This window comes from Agelaius phoeniceus, chromosome 17 (assembly GCF_051311805.1).
Source record: "Agelaius phoeniceus isolate bAgePho1 chromosome 17, bAgePho1.hap1, whole genome shotgun sequence".
Lineage (NCBI taxonomy): Eukaryota > Metazoa > Chordata > Aves > Passeriformes > Icteridae > Agelaius > Agelaius phoeniceus.
In genome coordinates this window covers 10,059,610-10,072,956 of record NC_135281.1, presented here as the reverse complement: position 1 = coordinate 10,072,956, position 13,347 = coordinate 10,059,610, and the positions used below count along the sequence as shown (strand labels likewise).

The following is a 13,347-nucleotide window of genomic DNA, read 5'->3' as shown; positions in this document are numbered from 1 at the left end:
CTTGAACACTCACTCTTAAAAATCCACATTAATTAAACACTCAGAGAGAGCCCAGGGGACAAGAGGGGAGCTGCAGTTCAGAATGCACAGAACAAACTCCTGACACCTTTGGCTTAGGCAACTCCTTGAAGTGCAGAAATGGATGAAATCACCTTTTGGTATCTGCTGTTTATGGGTCAGACAGGCAGGGAACGAAGCCCACTCTTTAACCACCCTGACACATTAAATCTGCATCAGTGCTGTGTGTGCTGATCCCAAAATTCATCCTGCACAGCTGCATTACTTCAAGGTTTGGAACTCATCATCTGGGCAGGTTTGAGACATCACATTCTGAGGAGTTCATCTAAAACCATGCACCTGCACCATATTGTTAAGCATTTTTTCTGCTGGTTTTGTGTCTTGACCTCCAATTATGGAAAAAAGCACTCACCCACAAAGTATTCTAACCACAACATAATGCAAAGCCATATTAAGAAGGCTAAAAAGTATTTACTGAATTTATTGATACAGAAACACTTATTAATAAAGTTTAAATTGCATAACACTTCTGCATGCCTCAGGCCAACTGAACTCTAGTTTCTATACAAAGAATTTTCAGCTTATACACTCATGACTAAAGCAGTTTGAAGTTCAGTTCTCTTTGCAAATTTGCTTCAGGATCAAAACCTAAAAGGAGTCACATACAAAAAAAAGTGACAGCTACTGAGAACACAAAAAGAAACAAAGCAGGTACAATTCCTGGACAGCTCATAGATCCACAGAAACCCAATTCTGCCTCCACCCCTCTGCTAGAAATGCCTACAAAACTACAGTGCAAGTGCTTGTGCACAGGGAAAATGTATTTACAATTCCCCTTTATTTACAGGCTATAAGCAATCCTATTTCACAGTTATATAATACATAGAATTTCTACTATCTGTTTAGATCTGTGGGGTTTTTTTGGACAAGAGGACAATTTGACAACCTAGAACATGAATTTCCTATATATATATATATATATATTTATTTATTTATTTATTCAACCTTATCCAGGAAAAAATAGCAGTATTTATGCATCTTATAGAAAGCTACAAAAATCTAGCAAATGTAATAAAAAAGGCAAATCTGGTGAAAAAATCTGATAAAATACCTTTTTCAACTGGGGCTGGGATGGGGATAAAAACCAAACAAGGGATAAATGAAAGATAATCCTCCCTCAACTGGTCAGCTTTAACAGAATCTCTGCAAGGCTTACTAACAGGAACCTGAAGTTTAATGACATTTTTAAAGGGACTCCTTTAAAATGTTGTGATTAAACTGAAGGATGACCTGGTGGCCAAAAGCAGGAGGCACCCTGGACTATGGAAGGGTGTGGAAATTGTGCCACAATCCAGAAAGGCACATACCTGGCATGACACCCATTAAACAGACTTTTCCAACAAGTAAGAGGCCACAGCCTGTAGGGAAGCACTGAGAATAATTACATACAGATTCTATTAACCCTCTATTTACCACCACATTCAGGATTTGCATTTGTAGAAAGAAATTCATGGGAGTTGCTAGAATCCAATGATGGGGATGTGCACCTTTACAGGAAACATCAGCTCAGTGGCCACAGAACTGCCCACTGCAAATAAAGAAATCAAAATCCAAGGGAACAAAGATAACTTGGGGTACCATTGAGACCAGAAGTGGAGACAGGAAACCAGAGGCAAAACCCAGCCTGTGACTGTGTTACATGCCATTAACCACATGATACAGGATTATCAGACAATATTCCCAAAGAGACACAAAAACCCTGTTAAGCAAGGAAAAGTTCTCCACTTCAGGCTTAGACATATATGTTATTCATTTATTTTCAAAGCCACACAGAACTTTGAAACTATTTTTCATGAAGCAAGTTGTGCAACTCAGGACCATTTGGCAATACAGTCTTCACTCATTCCTCCTCAGAAAATGAGGAGACAGCACACATTAAAAAACCAAAAGATATCAAAGTGATACCAACCCAAGTGTTTCTGATGGGGCAATGCCTTAACACAGTTTCATAACCTGCTGAAAGAGAGCTTTTCATTCTCCCCAGCTTTAGGACTATTTCACATCAACACAGACTCCAGGCTTTCTTTCCAGCCTTTAACAGTTCAGGTACATTTCCCAAACAGGCTGAACCAAGTAAGCCTCTTCTAAACATAGTATTTTATCATCCACAGACATTGTGGACTGTCCATTCCTGGAACTGCCCAAGGCCAGCCTGGATGGGGCTGGGAGCAACCTGGCCTAGTGGAAGGTGCCCCTGCCCATGGCAGGGGGTTGGAACAAGATGATCTTTAAGGTCCCTTCCAACCCAAACCATTCTGTGATCCTATGATTCCATGGCATCCCCTTCCATCACCATGACAGAGAGTTTTGGAAATAAAAATTACAGCTCACATCCACAGAACTGCAGAGTGACAAGTCTTTCCATATGAACCTGTTGAAATTTCTACTTCATTGCTGCAGGAATAAAATCACCTACCCAGCTGAGCAGCTCCACTCCACTGTGGAAGACTTGTGAACAAGTTGTATTCTGGCCACCACAGCAGGGGCACACACACAGGAACACCTGAGAACTGCATCTCTTTGGCTCTCTAGGCTGCTCTCAGGTTCTGCTGACCCTCTCACAAAACTCTGTCTGGCTGATTTACTGCTCAGGCTGGTGCTCTGCACCTCACTCTGCTCAGCCCAGATCTGAGTTCTCACATGACAGCAAAAACCACAGATACTGCTTTCAGCTTGCACAAACTCACTGCTCTGCAGCTCTTCTCTACCATTCTCCCCACTCAGAATTACTCTGTAAACATTTTCAGAGACAGCAGTCCCAACCCTGACTACCTTGCATCCTGTCAAAGTTAAACAGCTTTGCAATCCCTCACTTGCCTCCATAGCTTTGAAAGAAGCAGAGAAACCTAACAACTCATTCTCTAGAACACGGGTTTTCCATTAAAAAAAACAGTATTTTGTAAAACTTTTTACTAAAAAATTATATATAATTTACAAGCAAAGCAGACCAGCCAAAGGGGAGCTGATGCTTTCCTTCTCATTCAAAACCTGGATGCCACAAGTGTAATGCCAAAAATTCTTTCCTTTCTGTACAAGTTGTGCTTTTCAGATTACTGGAAGAAACATGATTTGCCAGGTCAGGGTTTAACTAATTATCTTCATCCTGCATTAAACACACACCATGGCAAATACATGGCAGGTTTAGTGGGAGAGAGCACAGACAGCAAAGGTCTTTGGGGAACTGCTCAGGAGTTTTTCCCAACTGATATTCGGTAGAGCAGCCATGAGATTTTTAGCAATATCTCCTGCAGTTAGTTTCAAGGGAATTAAATCCTCCTTTCCATAAGCAGCTGAGCATTTCACCAACTTGCTTCTTAAGGAATCCCTGCTGTAGAATAAAACTATAGCACACAACTGAGAAGAAAGAAAGAACTCAAAAAAGCTATAATGTCAAAGTTTACAGCAGCCACATTCCCCAGCCAGCCTACTGCCTCGGGTGTCACGCTGGCAGGCAAGCAAGTGGGACATGTTTGTCAAGCCCTAAGGAATACTTTATTCTCTTTATTCTCTGCCTACTTCCCACTTCCTAAAAGAAGAAAAACTACTTTTCCCTGTAATAAAGCAAGTAATACTTCAAGGGATCAGGCAATGGCAGGCTCAAGACCTTTTCTCTCAAAAAGTTTACGGGAGGGTCTGGCTTTAGTTCAGAGGGTTTGGACTCCTCCTCCTCCTCCAGCCTCTCCTCCTCCATGTCCTCGCAGTTGTTGTTGTCGTCGGAGGGGCTGGAGATGCGGCTGGCGAACACCTCCTTGTCCAGGAACACGATGGTCTCCATGCGCCGGCGCCGCAGCCGCCTCCTCTTGAACCTGGGCGGGCTCTTGAGCCCGTCCCCAGCCCTGCCCAGGGCCTCCTGGTGGATGATCTTCTTGATGGTGCCGCGGATGGCGATGCGAGCCAGGTCCTGCAGGCTGCGGACGGCCACGGGTGCTGCGAGCAAAGAAACCTCTGAGTGCAGACAGAGAAACTTCCCCCATGGGCAGTCCCAGGAAAAGTTCTGTTTGCTCAGATTAAATCAGGCCATTTGAATTCCCTGCTGGGATTACACAAACAGCTCTATTCAGCTCCTGTCAACTCGGATAAACCGTGTTGCAACTTTCCGAATGAAATTTAATTGTGCGCTTCTCTCATTAAAAAAGTTCCTGCCTTGATTTCGAGTTCTCAATTATTCTAAGATGCACATTTTAAAGATTGTTTGTATGCAGACTTAGTGATGGGAGCTGTGATTGTTTCATGGCTTAGAATCAGGTATTTTCCTCTGGTAGATAACTAAACCTGAAGTCTGTTTGATTCTTCCATAAAATGATTTTTCTCTTGTACAGCTCCTTCAGCTTTGCCAAGTTTGCACTTATAAAATACAAGTACTATTTACGCTCTTCAAAAACTGCTTCAGACTTAGTGAGTGAAGACAGGCTGGAAACCATTTTGTAGAAGTAATTATAGCAACATCACAGTAAGTTACTGTATTAAAATGCCTCCCACATTAATGGCTTGGAAGACCATTCTGCCTTCTGCACTTATTTGCTGCCAGCTTAGAAATACAGCAAAAAAAAAAAAAAGTACAGATGCACATAGATCCATGAACTAAAATGAATTAAAAATGACACAAAAAGTCCCTGTCCTCTGCCAACAAGTGAGCTTTCCTGGGACCTGAATGAAAAAAGGAGAAAATAACTACATACAATTCATGGGCAGGTCTCACTACAAAGTGAGAACATGATGAAACAGGCACTTGTTGGACTTCCTAGCATGCTGTAGACTGTTTCCTGAGCTCCTGTAATGCAGACACCTTTCCAGGTTAAGACCAAAGCCTGACTAATCTCTTTATGAAAGTACCTCTGTCTTCATGTGTTCTTAAGAGGCCTCTTGACACTGCAGTCTTAATCTAAAGATTGGGGCCACTGATACGACCTGCATTTCAAACAGCTAACCAAGAACTTCACAACTTGTATCCCTCAAGCATTCCAGGTTCAGGATAATTCTGGATTGCTGGGGGTGAGTGCCTTTGAGTAGGTACAACATTTGTTCACAGGTAGTGTTTGTTTATTTCCCTCTCCTTGTGGCACAGTGCCTGAAAACCATGACAGGATTCAATCACTCAGGACTGGAACAGAATGTGCAAAAACAAGGATAAAACACCCTGCAAAGTTCAGGTACAACTTCACAAGAAATAATTTGTGTTTAGAATGATGAGCCAGTGGAAGGTGTCCCTGCCCACAGCAGGGATATTAGAATTAGATGATCTTTAAGGTCCCTTCCAACCTAGGCCATTCTGTGAGTCTGTGATTTAGAATCTATTTCATTCAACTCCAATGCTTGCACAAGACAGACAGCTGTTCAAAAAACAGCTGGAAGGACTTGGGAGTAATTTTCCTGGAAAGGATTCCCAGGGATGTTACAGCTCACAGCCAAGCAGCAGAAGGAAGTCCCCCAAGCTCAGGAATGTCTGTACTCACGCAAGTGAACGAGCCTTGATTTTCCTGAATCTGTGTGGTTTGGCTGAATCAAAGGAGCAAAGGAAACAGCAAGAATCTTCTTGGTCTCCCAGGCTGAAGGACCAGTCCGAGTTATCTTAGTCAACTGAAGCAAAACAAGGAGATTATTGTCCATTGTGGGAACTACAGTGAGATTTTTGAACAAAAAAAATGAACAAATGACTTTTCTGCCTGGACAAGTTGAAATAATGGAAGCTGCAACAGTAAGTGAGAAACAACATTGGTTTTTTGAAAAAAAATTGGGAACTCCTTGCAGAACTAGCCCCAAGTAACTTCATCTATTCCAACAGAGCATGGGCACTGGTAATTTGGGTCACTCTGCTTGCCCAGATCTCTCACCAGAGCAGCTGTGTCTGACCTCTGGCAAAACTCCTGAGTCACCACGAGCACTGGCTCCTGGAAAGGTCACAGATCAAATCTCCTACCCCAACCCATGCATAGCCTCTCACTGGGAAGAAACCCTGCACCCTGCTCCTCTCACATTCCCTGACAGTGGTAAAAGGTCAGGCACTTGACCCACTTTTTACTAAAAGAATCCACTGACACTTGTAAATAGAGACATCCTGCACACTCTTTCAAGAGACAGTCAGGGAGCAAAAAGTTGTGTTTTGCCCTTAAGCACAACACTAAATTATATAATTAAACAAAGCTTTGCTCATATTTTTTGCAGTGTGAAAGTAAAATTGCAATTAACAAAAGATTGTAATATATGGAAGACTGCAAAACTACAAATTTCTTAAATATTATGAATGTGCAAAGTTCAGTTTTCAGTCATTGTGAAAACAGTGCACATAATTCTTTCTTCAGCCTGCTACAAGGGCAAGATAAAAGAACAGCTACTGACCAAACCATGATCAGAATTAAGAATAACTGAAATAGGAGTAAAAAGGCACTCAACCTTCTCTTCTAGAGGCATGACAAGAATTCCCCCAACTTTCAACAGGTTCTTCATGTAGTCCTCGTGCTCCTTCTGGACTCCAGCACCACAGTAAACACGGTCATACTGAGTGCAGTCTGGAGAAATCTCTAAACAATTGCCAGTGACAAAGGATGGCTCACAAAATTCAAACCTGAAAGTGAAAAAGACTTGTATTAGACAAGAATAAAATGATTTATCAAAATAAATTATTTCCACAATTCTGGAGAAATTGAACTATGGAAAACACTGGGAAAAACCCCCACAGTTCTACAGGATTTCTCTACCAAAGCCCATCTATTCTAGAACATTATTTTAACAGACCACAGTTAGAAGTCTCAAAACCACAGAAAAATGAGGTCAGAATTCATGGACTAAAATCTCCCAAGGATAAGGAGGCATAATTTCATATTTGAGCTGCAGCTAGCTCTTCAGAACAAGCTATTTTTAGTCACCTGATGCTGACTCAGTTATAAAATGCAAATACAAGTACTAGACCTGTGCTTCCAAATGTCAAAGTCTTTTAAGGATTGCACCTGGGTTTATTTTTGCATTTTCAAAAGCTTTTAACTGGTTTTCAGATGTGGGGAATTACCACCTGATGATACAGAAGTAAGCTGAGCTGAAGCCAATGAAAGTTTTGCCATCAGCTTCAAAAGAACTGTGATTTCACCCTTCATAAAAAGACTTTTTGCCTACGGTATTTCTGACTTGGTTTAAAAGAAAAATGAGAGATTCTCTGATGCATATGGTTTTCGTACAGGCTCCAAAACTCTCTCAGTTTTAAGCCCTATGTTTAAGAGCTGATTTTGGTAGAAGTTCCTCAACACATCCATTCTTTTGCTGGTATCTTGAGTGGCAGCTCAACATAGCACCTATTTATTCCTAATGCTTCCTGGAGCTTTCTGGGTTTGCAAAGAGGCTGGACATTCAGAGCAGCCAGAGAACAGTTCCTGCACACACTGTTCCAGGAGCACAACCCAGCAGACATCACTCAGCAAAGCCAATTTTCCAGGCATGGTAATTTCTGAATTCAGCTTGCTTTTGCTCCATTGCTATATTTGTCTGGAGAGAGAAGAAAGTCTTGCTTAAAACATCTCAAACAACAGCAACATGACTGAAAAAAACCCCTGTTGAGAACCAGAAACTTTCAGTCTTCTGCCAAGATGCAGAAAATACAACCCCCTCCTCAGCAGCTTCTCAGGGCAGCAGGAACAGCAAAAGGCTGAGTAGCCTAAAATCCTGCATGCCATGATTTTCATTTTCTTCCTCCCAGGAGAGGAGGATATCAGGTATTCACAGATGTATTGCATCCCTCTCTGAACAAACTGTGAAACAGATCCAAAAATGTGACAGCCACAACTTTTATTGCTGAGGTTACTATTGGCAGTGGTTATCTAGCTGGGAAGTTATTACTTGTGACAGCAGCAGAATGGAGGGTCTAAGGAAGAACATAAATCAAATCCCAAGCAGTTTTAGTACCAACTTAATCATCATAAAACTACCTTCATATTTTAAAATGCCATTTTTCCTTCTTCTCATATAAAACATATTAGGCCACTACAAAAACCAGTTCATAATCTCATCACTACGCAGGCTCTCAGATCACAGGCACAACCAAGTACTGCTACTCGCAAGTTTTAAGGTGTTACTGCAAATGCATTTAAAAATAAACAAACTTCCTCAGCTCCCTCTAAGCCCTGCAACATCAGCACTGCTATTAAAAACTCTGCAAACATTTCTGAAACTCCCTCATGACACATACAGGCTTCGAAGGTCACACTCTGCAGCTCAGCAAGCCTAAGGAGCCTGAATCCTCAGATTACCCTGAATCCAGAGGGGCCACATGGAAGCAAGAACTGCCCTGAGTAAAGCCAAAAGCACAAAATTAATCCCAACAGGCATTTTGAATTCTTACTTGTCAAAGCTGTCGCTTGTTTTAATGAAAAAGTCCAATTTCTGCTTGGCGTACTCGATCACGTCAGAGTGAAGCTCCACGCCGTGGTTAACCCCAAAAGGACCTGCAAGTGCAGAACACCAGGGGATGGCAACAGCAACAACACCAAATCCAGCAGGATTGACACACTTTGGGTTCCCTCCTCCAGCAGATTGTTCCATGTGTCAGATGTTTGTGTGGGGTCAGCTCTCTCACTGCTACAATGGGATTTGCAACCCTATACCTGCAATTTCTGGCAGCAAATGAGCCTCATGTGCAGCTCATTCTGAATCATTTGCTCTTAACTGTGCAGGAAACTTCTCTATAGGAGGGAAACACTCATGCCATTGCTGTGAAAGTGACCAATGGCCTGCATGTTTTAGCACATCCATGTTATTTTTGCACCCCCTTCCTAAAAATCTCTGCAATTAATCAGGAACAGTCATCACATACTGTACCTCAATTAACAGCAAAAACAAACTGGGAAATACAAAAGTTGTTCAGCACTCATGCTTTTTATTCAGAACTGACAGGATAACTTCTGCAAAAAGAATATAAAAGCCCTGGAGTTACAAATTGGTACTTAAGTAATGTCAACAAACCTAGGAGAAAATCACAAATGGGAAATGAGACTTTACCCTCAGAATAAATATCCCAGCAGTTAAAATTCTGGACACTCCCCCAGATTTCACCCTATAGCCACTTGCTATCTATCCTGGCAGCACAGCTCTGACTGAAACACATTAAAGGGGGAATTTAAATTGTCCAATTCCACTTGGATAATTTGCTTTGTGCCACTGTAGATGTGGTCACAAAATCAGTTCTGCTGCACTAAAGTGTTTTCCAGAGAATATTCCCATCTGTGTGTTGGGGAGTTAAGAGTCAAAAGTGGATCTCAAACCTGTCTCAGACAAGGCTGTGAACACAAACCAGGCACAGAGCATTCACAGCTGTTTGTGGACTTGCTCAGTCCCAGTTTCAACTCTGCACTCCTGATCCTGACCTGGGGTCTTTCTTAAGGGGAAACAAACCCAGGTTTGTGTCCAGACCTGCAAGAATCCATTACAGCCACCTTTGGAACTACATTGCTGCCTGTTCTGATCTGCCACAGAAATCTGGATGCCCTCCAGTTCCAGAGAAGGCTGTGAGAATCCTGATAAATTGCCAAGCTGGATTAATGCATTCTTTACTTTCCCAGCTACCCTTTTAGCTCCATTAGCAGAGGAATACTTTATCCCCGATTTCAAAACTTGTTTTTAAAGCTCTAATACAACCAGTTAATGGGACTGAAGAGGTATTTACCCAGGATGAGTCCAACCATGGAACTCAGATAACCAGTGCCACTGCCAAGGTTCAGAAACGACAGCCCTGGTTGCAGGTCCAAAGCTTCCATCACCTCTGAGTAAATGCACGGTGCTGAGAGATGAATATTTCCATGCTTCCATGCCAAGTCCTTGTAGGCATTGTCCTTGAACTCCTCCAGGTAGTAATCTGCCCTGTCAATGGCTCGGAATGCCTGCTCCACCAGCTCTGTCCTGATGTACTGGGCCTCCTTCAGGTTATCAATTAATTCATCGTTGTCTTCTCCTGCACTCACCGCGCCTCCCATCTTCAGCAGCCTCCTATAAACACTGAAAGGGAAATAACAACAAAGCAAAGTGAGGTACAGAACGTGCCCTCCAACAATAAACTATGCATGCTGCTGTACATGGAGTACTTTGAGAGAGATCTTTACCTACTCCAAGCTCTAGAAAAACCTCACCCACTGCTCCCACCCACAATGGAAAGCAAAATGCAGCAGATCTGGCATCCAGTACCTGACACCAGTGGGAAAAAAAAAAAAAATCACAATAGGCAATTTCAATGTGCAAGGCCTGTCTTCAAACCCTCCCACCGTTTCACCAGCACATCAGCTTTTCCACTGAACCCTTTTATAGAAAGGATTATTCCAGCTCCTGTGCTTAGGGGTCACTTTTCACTGCAAGCCCAAAGAACAGGGCAAGTTTGGGCTGTCTGTCAGAGCTCCTGTCACACACAAACTTTCCACCTCTAACAGCACCTGACAAGACTAAGAAATAGGCAGAAAATCCAGAAAAATCTCAAATTGCATTTCCTTTGAACATGCAGCAGGATGTTGACTGCACAGAGGTTCAAAAAACCCAACAAAACTCTGACCTGTCAACCTTGCTTACTTTGGTAAATGCACTTTAGCAAATGCACTTTCACACAGCTCATCTCCAGAGACTGAGCCACCACCATTAGTAAAGCACTTAATGACACAGACAGCAGCTCCACAGAGAATTCCCACTGCAGCCTACAGGTTTTAAAGGAAAATGTACAGGGGAACAAAACCACTCAGAATTAACCTGGCTTCTTCTCCCCTTCTCATATATTAAGGGGGAAAAAATCCTTTCCAGAAAGCACAGCATGATTTAAGACGTGTTTGTTTACAATGCCTTTCCCTGCTCACAGTAATAACCACGAAGCAGCAGCTTTGGAGCTCATTCCTGGGATCAGAAGATCTGCCTACAGTGAAATTGTTGGGGTTTATTTGCTACATTCAGCCAGAGCAAATTATAAACTTTCATTTTCTGAGGAAACAAAGCAAAGCTACAGGACTCCAAGGAGATTTCACAGTTGTTCAAATAACACATCGTTCTGATTACCTGTAGAGGCACACAAAACAGGATATACTTAGGCAGGGAACTCGAGCCAGTTCTTAATCCATTCACGTCTCAAATACATCAATCCAGTTCAAGACCGTTAATAACACTTGAAATAAAACATCACCCCTCTCCTTTCCACAGTTACTCCTTCATTTTCTCTACAAAAAATGACTCTGTTTTATTACTTCACAGTAGGAACACATCAGTTTGAAGGTTCAGGTGGGTTAATGTACCAATTACATTTTCCCCCTCCTCTTACATACACAAAACCTCACTGCATTTGCAACACAGGGCTGCCTGTACCTTTAATTTAACGTTCCACATTAAAATACTCTCTTCACCAAGGATTTTGATTCCCTTGACTTTCTTTTATATATTTTTGTTCTTAAGCTTCTGTTATTCTTCCACTCTTTTTGCTATTTAAAAAAATAAATAAAAATCTACATTTTTAGATTTAAAGCAAGAAGTTGTGCCTTTAACAGCGCTCCACTTTGGATCCCAAACAAATTCCTGCTGATGTACGCAAGCCCCACTGGGACAACTGGTCTGACCTGGTTTCAGCTCAGCTCCATGGACAACAAGTGCTCTTCCATGCTCTACACCATGGAAAACAACAACAAACACAGCTGGCTGAGACATTTTCATAATGGGAGCAGGGAATATCTGTCCTGTGACGGGTGTCAGTCACTTCTGAAATCATCACTTTCCCTGCACATTAACCTACTTCCAGTAAAACGCATGTTTTATAGGCACAACTTCAAACTCTGAGATTCAAACGGCCCTCCTCATGTGATTCCACACCTTTGTTTAATTTGGTGGGAAATGGGAACCCAGTAGGTCTGATTTTTATTAAACTTTTCAAAACAAACCCCTCTCCCTCCGCAGCAAACCCCGGGCGTATTTTCCTCGCTTCTAAGGCAAAGCAGAGATTTCCCCAAATCTGAGCAGGGACAAAGTCCACAGGCAGAAACCCGGACCGCTGCCCAAAACAGAGCCACCAAAGATGGCAAAACAGAGACACCAAAGGGGGCAAAGCAGAGCCATCAAGGGTGGCAAAACAGAGCCACCAAAGGTGGCAAAGCAGAGCCACCAAAGGTGGCAAAACAGAGGCACCAAAGGTGGCAAAACAGAGGCACCAAAGGTGGCAAAACAGAGGCACCAAAGGGGGCAAAGCAGAGCCATCAAAGGTAGCAAAGCAGAGATATCAAAGGTGGCAGAGCAGAGATTTCAAAGGTTGCTCTGGTGTTGAACCATCCCCTCGCTGCCATCCTCCCCTCAGGAAAACAAACCCGAAGGCGAACCGGGACCCTGCGGCTGCAGCCCCGGCACAGCAGCACCGCTCGGGGAGGGCTCCCAGCAATGCCCGAGGCACAGAACCGCGGCTGCTCGCCCCCGGCAGGTCTCCAGGGCAGTCCCTGCCCCGGCACGGCACCGGGAGTGGCACAGGGGAGGTTATTCCGGGATTTCAGACAAAAGCGGTACCTCAACGGATGGCTCGGCTCCGTTCGGTTCGTCCCGTTTCGCTTCGCCTCGGCTGCGTTCGGTTCGGTTCGGTTGGCCTCGGTTCGGTCCGGCTCCTCTCGGCTCCGCTCGGCTCAGCCCAGGCCAACGCGCTCGGGCTGTAAACACTGCCCAGCTGAGCTCCGCTCGCGGCACTGCGCATGCGCGGAGCGCACCACAGCCGCGGGCGGCGGGGGGGGGGGGAGTGGGTAAGGGAGCACACCACTGCTGCCCGGTGGGGGGCGCAGTCGGGGCCGTACCACGCAGAGCCTGCGCCGGGGGGGCGAGACTGTACCACGGCTGTTCCGTGAGGGGAGTCCCGGCGATGGAGTCGGCTGGAATTGGCTTCATCAGATCTGGGAAAACTTCCAGCAGCTTCTCCCAGAAGCCTCCCCACTACCCAAACCTTGCCATGCACACTCAGTGTGATATACACAGGCTGCGACTCTCATTTTTCCCATCGCAAAGCTCCTGAGCACATCTCCCCATGGCAGCCTGGATGCCTTTCCCCATTCCCGGCCTCTCTGCCCTTCCCAAAGTTCTTGTTGCCAGCACGAGGCTCCATCTCCACACGTATTCCTCCACCTCATGGCCAAGGCTCTATCTCCACACCTGCTTCTCTAGCTCATGGGCCAGTTGTCCCAGCTGTCCCAATCCTGCGATAGTGCTGTGACACTTGTGGGATTGGGACATCCCAGTGATGCCTCAGGTTTTAGCTTTGATATTTTTCAGACTCTATACTGCTTTAGTGTGTACTTC

At 44.0% G+C, this 13,347-nt stretch overlaps 1 protein-coding gene across 1 annotated transcript; it reads right to left on the bottom strand.

Moving 5' to 3' along the window:
• Window positions 1–469: 469 nt before the first annotated feature.
• Window positions 470–12,760, bottom strand: PCMTD2 (protein-L-isoaspartate (D-aspartate) O-methyltransferase domain containing 2). Its single transcript, XM_054644208.2, has 6 exons — window positions 12,571–12,760; window positions 9,725–10,053; window positions 8,405–8,507; window positions 6,469–6,640; window positions 5,532–5,655; window positions 470–4,005 (listed from the first exon to the last, which is right to left on the bottom strand). The coding sequence occupies exons 2-6, from the start codon at window positions 10,029–10,031 to the stop codon at window positions 3,620–3,622; spliced, it is 1,092 nt and encodes a 363-aa protein (XP_054500183.1). The 5' UTR covers window positions 10,032–10,053; window positions 12,571–12,760; the 3' UTR covers window positions 470–3,619.
• Between the last annotated feature and the right edge of the window lie 587 nt (window positions 12,761–13,347).